This window comes from Belonocnema kinseyi, chromosome 4 (genome assembly GCF_010883055.1).
Source record: "Belonocnema kinseyi isolate 2016_QV_RU_SX_M_011 chromosome 4, B_treatae_v1, whole genome shotgun sequence".
Taxonomy (NCBI): Eukaryota; Metazoa; Arthropoda; class Insecta; order Hymenoptera; family Cynipidae; genus Belonocnema; species Belonocnema kinseyi.
The window spans coordinates 9,915,420-9,928,440 of record NC_046660.1 but is presented as its reverse complement, the minus strand read 5'-3'; the positions used below and the strand labels follow the sequence as shown (position 1 = coordinate 9,928,440).

At 36.5% G+C, this 13,021-nt stretch overlaps 1 protein-coding gene across 1 annotated transcript in view; it reads left to right on the top strand.

Annotated features, from left to right (window-relative positions):
- The window catches only part of LOC117171874, a 10,243-nt gene extending 442 nt beyond the window's left edge, over positions 1-9,801 (top strand). Inside the window, exon 2 of the mRNA XM_033359512.1 lies at positions 8,518-9,801. Within this exon, the coding sequence (XP_033215403.1) occupies positions 8,518-9,032 (515 nt within the window). The 3' untranslated portion in view covers positions 9,033-9,801. The remainder of the gene's footprint in view (positions 1-8,517) is intronic.
- Positions 9,802-13,021: the final 3,220 nt, after the last annotated feature.

Genomic DNA, 13,021 nt, shown 5'->3' with positions numbered 1-13,021 from the left:
AATTTGGGGCCATGATTTAAAAATTCAAAAAAGAAACTTATATTTCTAAAAAGAATTTTCAAATAGTACACTGTTAAAAATATTTGGAGTTCTACCACACATCTACCAGAATTCTACAATACAAGCGTAAGGTAAAATTGCATTCATGGTATTGGAATGACGAAATTGCAATACATGTATTGTAAGTGTCGTAAATCGTGAAGTCATCGTCCAGCATTGTAATACATGTATTAGAGTGTTTTTGTAAGACGAAAATTGTACACAGGGAAATTATTAACAGTCAAAATTACTTAAAATGTGAGTCAGCGATCCGGGTGCACCGGGTCGAGAACCAGGTAGTTTAATGCGTATTCTACGAGAACTTTTAAAAAATTTAAATTTTGTGAATAATGAAAACAGTCCCAAATAGTTAGTCGACGACCTGGGTGCACCAGGTCGCGCCCCAGATAGTTTAGCACGTATTCTACGAGAAATTAAAAAAATTTAAATTTTGTGCATAATGAAAACAGTTCCAAATAGTTAGTCGATGACACGGGTGCCCCAGGTCGCGCTCCAGGTATCTTAGAATGTATTCTACGAGAACTTTTTCAAAATTCAGATTGTTTCAACAGCCAACATAACTAAAAATTGTGAGTCGACGATCCGGATGCACTAAGTCGAGCACCACGTAATTTAATACGTATTCGACGAGAATTTTTTAAAAATTTAGATTGTTTAAGTAGACAAAATTACTAAAAAATGTGAGCCGATATCCGGGTGCACCGGGTCGAACATCAGGTAGTTTAATGCGTATTCTACGAGAAATTTAAAAAAATTTAAATTTTGTGAATAATGAAAACAGTCCCAAATGGTTAGTCGACGACCCGGGTGCACCAGGTCGCGCCCCAGGTCGACGCTAATTTTTTTTAAATTTTGGCTGTTGGAATAATCTAAATTTTCAAAAAGTTCTCGTAGGATACGTACTAACACACCTGAGGCCCGACCTGTTGCACCCGGGTCGCTGAATCACCATTTGGAATTGTTTTCATTATTGACGAAATTAAAATTCTTAAAAAAGTTCTCGTAGAATAAGTATTATACTACCTGGCGCTCGATCTGGTGCAAACATTTTTCACGGGGGCAGAAATTTGTTTGCCAGGAACAAGTGTTCTCAGAAATGATTCAAATTTGTTGTTTTAATTTTTCTCTTCAACAGACGTCGAGATATCCAGCTACTAGACTTGTATCATAAAATTCCGAAACATGTAAGGTAGCATACCAATGCCAGAATTTGGGAACTACAAGATTTTGTATTGAAGTGTTACCTTACGTTACGGAAATAAACGTCCAATACATGTAGTGGAAGTTTTCAACAGAAATTTTTAACAGTGTAGGATTGCCTGAAAGTCAGCGCAAGGGAGATTTTCGGGGCACAGAGCACAATTATGGGAAAATGTTTTAAAATTCTAAAATTTGAACCGAATTTTGAACATTTTATTTATGTGGTTGATTTCCAAGAAAGTCAAAATGAGTGGTGTATTCAGCTCAAAACAGGATTATATGATCAAAAGTTACATTTCGAAAGGTTCAAAAAAGCAACTAAAGTTTGAAAAATTTTACCAAATTAGTGAGTTTTCTTGAATTTCAGTACACAGGAGGTTTTCGGGACACAGATGACAAGTTTGTAGTAAACATTCAAAAACTAAAAAATTTAGACAGGGTTTTGAAAATTTTATTTACGTGATAAATTTTCAAGAAATTTAGGACGAGCGGTGTCTCCTGAAGTTAGAACAGGAGTTTGTAGTCGAAATTAAAAAATACAAGAAATTTGACTCAAATTTTGAACCTTTTATTTATTTCGTATATTTCCATGAAAGTCAGTATGAGGGTATTTTCGGGACATAGAGCACAAATTTGAGGTGAAAATGCAAAAATTAAAAAAATTTACCCGAATTTTGAGAAAAATGTAAATTTGTTGTCCATTTTGTACTAAGAGTGAGGGAATAAGTATTACAAGTTCAACAAAAGTATTGTTTAAACAATTTACGATTGTTTATAACTATCTTCTTTTAGATAACTGCTTAAAAGTTGCTGTTTTTTCTTACATTTTTAGGCAGTAGATGCTCTGCCAGTATCGGCAAAAATATTCTATGCCGGTACCGGCAATAAAGTTCTCTGCTGGAACATTATTGCATAAAGTTATTGTACATAATTATTATTCTGAGAGCAGCGTAAAGATGTCCCATGACACGTTCAAGAGACGTTGGAAAGGCCTGCCCACACTCACGAGATAATGGAAAAGAGTAATGGTTCTATCAACAATCTTTCTTTGACCGATCAAAGGTTTGCCTTCCCAGCCCCACGAGATGTTAGAAAAGGGTGGGTGTTTGATCAAATTTTTTTGCGTGAACGGTCAAAGAGGTGCCTTAACGCCCACAGGAGACGTTGTAAAGGGGTAGGGATGCGACCAACATTATTTTTTTTACCGATCAAAGAGGTGCCTTCCCACCCACACGAGATGGTGGGAAGGGGCAGTTATTTGAAAGGGGTAGGGGTTTAACTAAAATTATTTCTGTTACTGGTCAAAGGGGTGCCTACCCTCCCCACGAGATGATGGAAAGAGGTAGGGATTTGACAATATTTTTTCTTTGAAGGTTCAAAGGGGTGCCTTTCCACCTTCACGAGATGGTGGAAAAGGGTAGTGGTTTAATCAAACTTTTTTGTGTGAACGGTAAAACAGGTGCCTTCACGCGCCCACAAGACTTTGAAAAGTGGAAGGGCATTGCCCAAAATAATTTCTGTGACCGGTCAAAGGGGTGCCTTCCCATCCCACGAGACTTTGGAAAGGGAAAGGGTTTTAAAGAAATTATTTCTGTGAGCAGTGAAAGGTGTGTCTTTTCGCGCCTTCGAGACTTTGAAAAGAAGTACAGGCTTAATCCCTATAACAAAATAACTCTTTAATCACTTGACCTTACTCTAAGATGTCTGATAGTACCTTCAGTATGTAAACCCTTTCGCTTGAGTGATCACGTTGCGTCTCTTTATGAGCCTAAGCGTGACTCCTAGCTCTCTTATTAGGGAGGGGACCGCATCCACGCTGTTGGCTGCTATTTCTGACTCATTGACGCAGCAACTGCCTGTGAGTGTTACACGTTTCCCAGCAATCGCGGGGTAGTGACAAAATATATGAGTAACTGTCTCAATAACCTTTCCGCACAGACAACAGAAGGGACTTTCTTCACATTCTATCTTATATCTGTGATACCGGAGGTTTTCGTGTCCCATCAGAATTTCTGTTAGAACTTTGACTTCGTTTCTCCAGAACTTTAGTATGTCCTTCGCTCGGTTAAAGTTTAGCTTTGAACCCAAGAGTGTTTAGCCTATCTGCAATCAGATACCAAGCCCCACTTCTTCTGATGTTCCTCAATGACTAACCTACCTACTAGCCTACTGAAAAAGACTGCAACTGGCTCAGGTCCAGCAAAATTTTTTTTTGCTGATAGTTTTGCTAGCCTGTCCGATATCTTATTTTACTTGATATCCCTATACCCAGGGATCTAAAGCAGAGTAACTGGGTTTTTTGTCGCTAGCTCATTCATTGCATCAAAGCACTTTCATACTAATAGCGATGTGGTCTTTATTTTATTTAGTGTCAAGTAATTCATTTGGAGTTCTAAATCACCTTTACATTGTACAAGGTGGTTTCCCCAATTCTAAAACGTTTTAGATCACTAGGGGTAGGTGTGTACGACTTAGGGGTAGTTTTATGGCAAACGTAATATATGTGATCAGAGAGAACAAAATCTCCTCTAATTGTTCATCTCATTTTAATAATTTTTAGTGAGTTTTCACAGGTGGCGGCGCTGAGTTGACATGGTGCGAGCGCCGCCACCCTTTTCTCGGAAGGTTAGAGAGAAAAAACAATTTTTTTTAGAATAAAATTAGCAACAATAAAAAATATGGCGTATTCCATTTTTCAATTTACCTTGGTAGCGGTACTAAATGGACGGTTCTTTTTACAGACTTTTATAGATCGACAAATACTTTCGTAAGTAGATTTGATTGCTTCCTGGAAAATCTCGGCTGCCATCTCCAGGGTGTTTACGTCTCCGATTGACCTGGCCACCTATGAAAGTGCACCCCTTTGCTCCGTGGAAAGCTGATCCCAATCCGTTCTTCTTAGATTTCAGGCCCATTTAGGGCCCGCGAGTACAATGGATTCCGATTAGAACCCTATCTGCGACTGATCTGAGAGAGTAAGTTTATCTGAGACTCTCCACTTTTTGATGTTATCTCTAAAACTACCGTTATAGAGAGTGAAGTCGATGACCTGCTCCCTGACCGAGTTATGAAACGACGTGATATTCTCCGTGTTAAGCATATCTAAATTAGTGATGATTAGGTATTCCAGTAGATCATTACCTCTTTAACTGATGCCGGTGCTCCCCAAAAAGTATGGTGGGAGTTAGCATCGCACCCTAGCAGAAGATAAAGACCCCTTACCTTGCAATATGCCACTAGTGTACGTACCGCCACTGGTGGGTTGGAATCGCTGTCATATGTAAATTAAGCCGATTCCATGACTGGTCTTCCCATTTGCTTCAAGATCCCTGACTTTCGCCATCGGGTCTATCGAAATTGGCTCAAGCAACGGGATAACGGGACCCCTAATGCAAAACTGCAGAGGTGCCTTCGCCGTGATGCAAGAGCCTTCTTCTAAGACTTGGGAATTTTCACAACTAGGAGATGCTTGATTCCATAAATAATACTGATATCACCATACCTTATCCTGCATATCACTTTCCACATTCCCTTCATCCTTCTATTTTCTAATATGTTTGATTCGTCCTACCAATATGCACCCTTAACCACTTCCGTCTTGTGGTCCTCTTTCCTCTACAGTCTATACCATCTTTCTTCTCTATTCTTATTTGCCCCATTCAACCTACGGATGACCACAGACGGGTCTTCCAGTTTACCCGGGAAGCACTCCGTAGCTGTCACCATTCTTTGGAGTGACTTAACTCCACTCATCTAATGGGGTGCACTTTCCAGGGCCGTTTCTCGGCCACAGCTTTGTGTAACCAAACTTTAACCTCTGGGTTATCTGCATGAAATACAAAGAAACCTCCCCTACAGGAAGGGATCTTGGTTTTTGGCTATTAATCTGGGGACACTCTTTGGAGAGACTCCCTAGGTGCTGGTTATCGGCGTTGTTGTCGCTGATGTTTCCGCTTCCTCCGCCAACATTCTTTCTCCTTCTTCCTTCGATTTTGTTTCTACGTAATCCATTTTGCTTCCATGAGCAGCTAGGGACATTAAATGTCCGCCTCTGCAGAACCCTACATTGAGGGGTAGGACTAATTACGCAGGGAGGTCGTCCATTGTCCCGGAGAAGCTATTCAGACACATGCGTAACCACCCACAGACACATGCGTAATATCACCCAGGAGAGCACCTTTATAGGGGTCTTTCTCAACCATATCCATACACATGCAGGCCCAGGTCCGTTTTTGACCCTCATGTCTCACACGCTGAAGCCTAGCCGGTAATAAGCGCAGAATAGAGAAAAAATAATATTTTCAGATTTCAGCGCAGAAGTGAAGATTATTCTATTATTTTGAATGCGCGATTTTTCCATCTTTCTAAAATGCCACAATAAGCATAAGATAAGTCCTAAACTTATGCACTTCTATTTTCATAGCGACCAACACATAGTTTTCTATTCTCCCAAAGAGAACGTGTTTTCAATATATTTCATTCCTTCTAATTGTATCGGTAACGCACCTCACAGAGATATTTTTAATTCCTCAGAAGTTGTCATATTTTGTTTTTATTTAATTCCTTCTAATAAGTTCACAAAATATGTGTAATAAGTTGTTTTACTTTCTTCATGCGGAATGTAAATTCTGAAATTCTAATTCTCATCAATTCAACTCTGCGTCTCTAGAGTTAAAATTATTTAAATTCACACATTTGCATAGATTTCCTTGTTGCATATTTTAAGACGTTTAAATAAATGATTAAAATATAAATAAATATAAATTTGAATGTTTTTCGATTTTATAAGTTATAAAAAGATTTCATAATGAAAAATAGGTTAAATGAATTCATTCTTTAAATTTTACTGAGTCGATTGAGAGGAATAGGATTTGAAATTTTTTTGTTCCCGTTGGAGGATTTTTAGACGGAGGAAAAATCGCGTATTCATGTGAATACAAATTCTTAATTTTTCTGAATTCAACGCTTGTTATGAGGTCCCCACCAACTACAAGGTCTTACACCCCCCAGTGGAGGAAACATAGAAAAATTAATATTATAATTGGGAGTAGTTCGAAATAGATCTGTAAATAAATTGCACAAAATTGGTTTGAATGGCAGCACAAAATTAATTCCAATGCGCGAAAGACAAATTTGGAATTACACATATTTAACAGTATTCAAAGATAATATAATTTAGAATAATAAAATATACCAACTATTATTTTCATTAACTTGAATCAATTATAACCCTACTGTAATTAAAAACTTGACCAAAAGTGGAAACTTTTAGAAAACATTGCAACTTTCTACCATTATTCGAAGAAAATATAATTATAAATTATAATTACATTGTTCAAACGATTATTTCTGTTAAATTCTATTTTCTATTGCCTCTTTTTAACTGAAAAGTTGAAAATGAGTTGAAACATTCGGAAAAAAGCGACTTTTCAACTCTATTCTAAGAGAAAATTGACCGAAAACATAATGTTTTTAATTAGTACCAGAAAATCGCAAATCCATATTTTTCATTTATCGAATTTTTTTAAAACATTATCAAACATTATTATGAGAATGATATTCAAAAATTAATAATTCACTCATATTTTGTAGCTAATTGTAAAGAAAAATGTTAAGTTCCAACTCGATTGAGCTAATATTGATGATTCTTAATTAAATTTACAAAAACGATTTTTTTTCATCTTATGGGAAATACGCCTTAAACTTCGTGGTTTCCTTTAGAATACAAGTTATATTCTCAACCTGAAAGTAATCTTTAAAAAAAAACAACAACCCATAGCGTATCTAGAGGCTAGCTGATGATAATAACAAAATCAGCAATAAGCTGGAAAGTAGGTTTGGGCATAGAAGAAGAAACACAAGGCAATAAGAAGCTATGTTGAAGATCGGGAGAAAAGGTGTTGGGGAAAGGGGGTAAATGGAGAGAAATGGATTAGGGCACATATGTAAGGGACTAATGTATCATCGAGGGAGGAAGATAAGATGCATGAAGCAGGATGCGGGAGAGAAAGAAAGTGAGTGAAGTATGGCAAAGTAGGTTGGATGAGGCATATAAGAATAGAGAAGTAAGATGCTGTAGACTGTAGATGAAAGAAGACAATAAGACGGAAATGGTTAAGGGTACATATGGGTTGGACGGGTCAAACATATTAGAAAATAAAAGGGTGAAGGGCATCTGGAAAGTGATAGGAAGAATAAGGTATGGTAGTTTCAGTATTATTTATGGGTAAAATGGGTCATCGTGAATATGAGGGTGAGGTTCGGTAAATATATTAGGTGCGCAACTAAGTTCCCGCTGTTTGCCAATAGATGGCTCCAGCAGTAAGTGGTGGTGGCATTAAAATGTTTGATTTTGTGCTAAATGATCGTCATTTGCGGAAAGTGTTAATGCGTGAATATTTGGCGAAGCCGACGACGTAGAAGCATGGTCGGGCAGTCCCCATGACTTTCTTCTTTTTGGGTTTCTGTAATGAATCCACTTTTCATCCCCCATCACGATGGGTTGCAGAAAACCCTTCCTTTTTTGCCGCTGAAGCTGTTTTTCACAGGCGAAAAAACGACGCCAAAATGGCAAACATCATAAGGAACTCAAGTTCCTTGTTTTAATTATTCCCAATGCATGCAATCGTTTGAAAATGGCTTGGCGGGTAACTATTAATGCTGAAGAAAGCTATTCTTGCATTTTGTATGGATCCTCATTGAGCAATGCCTCCAATTCAGCGTCTTTGGAGGTTTTTGGAATTTCTTCACGCGGACGGTCGTCAACATTGAAATCATCATCTTTGAAGCGATTGAACCAGACATGGCACGTTGTTTCACTTAGAGCAGTATCACCGCAAACTTTTTGGTGCTCTCGATCCGCTTCAGCTGCCGTTTTCTTCGAATGAAAGAAGAAAGTCAACACTTCTCGCAATTAACGATTATTTGGCACAAAATCAAACATTTTCACACAACCACAAGTATATGACGCCAAAATAAAATCACTAATGTGTCAACACGGTTTTTTACCATATATCTAAGCTTAGTTCATGACGTTTTGAATGTCAAAATCGACAACCACTTACTGCTAGAGCCATTGCAATTTGGCTTACACATTCAATTGCTTAAACTGTTTATTCATAGTTCTCTCAAAGTTTATATCATTGAGTTAAAAATGAAACTAAACTGAGACCAGAAATCCTTTCGCCCAGATGTTCATCTACCGACTAGCAGTAATTTTTTCTTGTACAAAAATCTTACAAATATTTTTTTTTACAGTAGTCGGTGCAATGGAAGCTGGAAATTTTGGACTTAATGGTGGAATTTCTGGAAGTAATGGAGGCAACCATTATGCTAATCCAAACTACAATCCTTTTGAAATACCTCCAGGTAGCGTAATTTATATAACAAAACCGGGTATGAAGCAACCTTATTATTATCTTCGTGGGATACTCGAACCTTATACAGAACACGATGCTACATTCAACACGGACCATAAGCATCCAACTGGACATGCTCTGTTAATACTTCCTGATGGCCTAACTTACTTTGCACGTCTCGAAGAACGTTATGCCAATACGTTAAATATCAGTGTCGAAACTAGGACTCCTTATTACCGCTGTTTTATAGCTAGATCAAAAATGCGTGGTTTGCAAACTTTACTTCATCCGCCTGATCTAAGAAACCCCGATGGGCTGCCGCTGGTTCAAGTTATATCGCCGGGTAAGAATATTGTAGGAACGTTAGAAGTTTCACGATTTCGTGTTACTCAAAGTGGATTTCTGTCACTTTAAAAATATGATTGCTAATGAGCAAATACGTTAAATTAAATTACCTGGAAGGATTCGTCGTTATATTTACTGGAATAAATACCACAAAAGCGAGAGTGAACTACGCGTATCAATGAAAAAGTTCGAGCTACATGTCCGTGAAGTACGGGACTTAACGCGCGGTAGATTCATTTTACAGTAGAAGCGATGGCAGAGGGTTGGAATTGTTTTTAAACTACAAGGTGATGCCTTCATACGGAGATCCAGCATTACATCACTTTGCATTTTGATAACAATTCGAATCCTCTTCAATCACTTCATCTGAAAAATAAAGCGACCACGCGCCAGGTCCTTTTTTTCGCTTAAATAGTTATTTATCAGCATATCATTCAGAGTAATCGGCAAATCCCAAAAGGCAACTGCTTCAAAGTCACGTGTGCCATCTTCAGGTAGCTCGAAATTTTTCTTAAATAGACGTAGGTTACTCTCGCTTCTATAGCACTTATGAAAGGAAACATAACAATAAATATAGCAATATATAACGAAAATATGGCAATTATTTAGAAAATAAATGAAATCGTTTACAATTATTAAAAATGTAAAACTCCCCCCGGAGGTTTTTCCACGAAGTATTTTTCCCATTCGGGATGATCTGGAACAGTGCCGTACGGATATATATTGTTATAGTGATGCGCATGCAAATGCAGGATTTTATTCGTCAATTCTTTGAATAAACATGAATTTACTTAACCCAAATGATTAATTAATATCCATGATCCTAGTTCACTTCTCTAATTGTTGGCATCAGATCCGGATTGACTTGGATTTGATTGGGTACGAGATAGTGTACTTATTTGGCATACTTACAATTTATAAACAGTAAGACACCATTAGGGTTACAAGTTTTCGCTTCATTAAATTAGGCAAAATTATGTATGAATTGGTAGTCAATTAATTTAAATAAAATGAACTAAAAAATAAGAAATAAAGATCTTATATTATTCACCGTAGGTTTTTATGTGCATCAAATTCAAATATAATTTACGAAGATTTCTGTCATTGGACACGAGAGATTTATGAAGCATAAATTAATTTAAATAAATAAAAATATATTCTATTTCTTTCTTGTTTACATTTTTTATGTTGGTTTTATTGCTGAGGCAGAATATTCCTGTTCGAAATTGATGTAAATATATTCAATTGTTAGAAGTTCGAAGTAGATCGAACTATTTTTTTTCGTGGAATAAAACATCGTTTCTTAAAATAGTCTTGCGGTTAGTCAATGAAGCATCCAGCTTTGGTAAATGCGATATAGATTGCACAGTCCTTACTTTCCGAAATACATACCTTTGCCTAGGTCCGAAACATCTATAAAAATTCAAAAAAATTTTGTTTGTCGAAAGTCCTTAATACAAAATCTCTAAACGATATTGTCCATTTCGATTGTCACAATACTCGATTTCATTGCTATATGCGTGTGACACGAGGCGGCAGTGGGTTAGACAGCATTGGAAAATATTGAAGAAATTGTCATGATTGCTCGTTTTTTGATAGCTGCACGCGTGCGACGGAGACATCCGTGAGTCACCGCGAGTTAGAGAGTAATGGAATGTTACACGGCTTTTCTTGAAGTGAATGATCCCAACGGAGCTGCCTTGATCTGCGCTTGCTTGGATTTGAGTGACGTTCATTGGCTACGGTGCGCGTCTGTACTTGATTTTTAAATACGTACGCGAACTAGAGCCAATGAGCGCCGCACAGTTCAAGCATGCGCAAGTATTTTTTGATCATTGTTGGGAATAATAATCGAATCAAAATTCGAGGTCGATAGTACGAATCAACGCTTCTCCTTTACCACCACCTTGCCACCAGTACCGCCGCAATAGCAATACAGGGCCTCTGCTTATTATTTATGATCGAATGCTTATTTCAATTTAAGCCTCTCTGCTTGTTATTTATGATCGTATTTTCATTTCAATTTCGGAAAGGACATTTTGAGGCCATGTGACGAGTGGGTCACGTGATTTTATTTCCCAACTTATTTTCACACGAAGCGCCACATGGAGTTGAAAATTTGGGATAATAAATAAGAAGCACTAAGAAAGGTGGGCCTGGTCCTAAATTTCAACAGTTATGAAATAGGCAAAAAAATTATTTACAAGAAAAAGTTTTTTTCATAATTATACAAATTTAGGTCCATATCCATCATTCTTAGTGCTTCTTGTTTGGTATCCCAAATTTTGTACTCGATGTGGCGTTTCGTTTGATAATAAGTTGGGAAATAAAAAAAGTGCGGTAAGGTAGAAATCTGGTCGCGTGACCCACTCATCACATGGCCTTAAAGCCTTCAAAGGATTTGAACGAGCTATGTGGCCCATTAAATATATGTACCTGAGTGCCTGCGGAGAATTTCTCCTAGCTTCTTAGAGCCTTGAGAATCTTTAGCATATACTCTGAGATTTCTATTGGTTAGGGTTAGTATATTTTTAATTATAAGTTAATATTTAAGCTATTTCTTGTTATTAATATAAACATTAACGTTAAGTAATATTTCTATTAAGCATGGAATTTGTTATTAAAGTTAATTGCTGGTGTTGAATCGCTGGCGGACCGAAGAAACCGAATGGAGCCTCTAAAAGCACCCGTAAAGACCCCATTCGGTTCCTTTTTAAAAAACTCGAAAAAACAGCAAAATCAACTTTTAAATTGTTAAGATTCGGATTCTACATTAAAATTCCCTACACAAGGTGACGGAATAAGCGCAATAGTTTTTTTTGCAACGGTAAAAATTTAAAAAAATGTAAGACGTATAACGCCTGTTGACTGCTACTTACGGGCATTGCGTTTGAAGTGTAGCAGTCAACAGGCGTAATACGTCTTATATTTTCAAAGCTTTTTACGGTTGCAAAAAAAACTATTGCGATTATTCCGTGGCCTTCTATAGGGAATTTGAACGTAGAATCCGAATTTCAACAATTTAAAAGTCGATTTGGCGGTTTTTTGAGTTTTTTTTTTAAAGGAACCGAATGGGGTCTTTATGGGCACTTTGTAGAGGCTTCATTCGGTTCCTTCGGTCCGCCAGAGATGCGATAACAACTTTTGATATTTTGAGGTTAGGAATTAATTTTAGAATACAAAAGCGAATTGCTGGTCGCAGAATTAGATAATTTTGGCCAATCTAATGTAAATCATCCGTATATCTAGAAAAATCTACTATATCAAATATTATTTTTCGCTGTGAAAGGCTACGAAAATGTACTACAAAACTTTAGGAAAGTTACGCTTTCACTCATTTTTCTTAATACGAAAAAATACTCCGTGTTTGAAATACATTGAAAACTAGTGAAACTTTTTTTTACAAATTTCACCAAAATTTCATTCAAATTTATAAAATTTTTTGTGAAAAAACAAAAACTATTTTAATCAGGATTAAAATAAAAAATAGCTTTTTATGTTTTCATCCTACTTCTTTTTGATAAATTTTTTAACTGCGAGCCGTTCGCTCTTGAATTGCAAAATGTAATATTAACCTCAAAATCTCAATAAATGGCTGCCGCGTTTTTTTATCATTTTTTTATTATTATTTATTTATCATTTATCATTTTATAACAAATTCCATGCATCACAGGAATAATAATTAATGTTAATGTTTATATTCAGGTTTATGGATGTATCGAGTCTTAATATCTGCTGACAATTTTGCCAATTACTCAATCTTTATTTTATATAAATACAATTTTGAAAACCTCCAACAACAGATACATACTATATAGAGATGTACGGGCACTTACATTCTCATACAATGGCCGGCGAGAAATTAGTTTTTGACCAACTAAAAAGAAATTTACAACAAAATAGTTGAATTCACAATCAAAAAGATCAGTTTTCAAGGGAGAAGTTTTATATTTCTAACAAAAAACACAAATTCTCAACAAAATACGGGAATTTTGAAACAAATAATTTCATTTTTAACTGAAAAAGATCACGTTTCAGTAAAAAATATTAAATTTTAA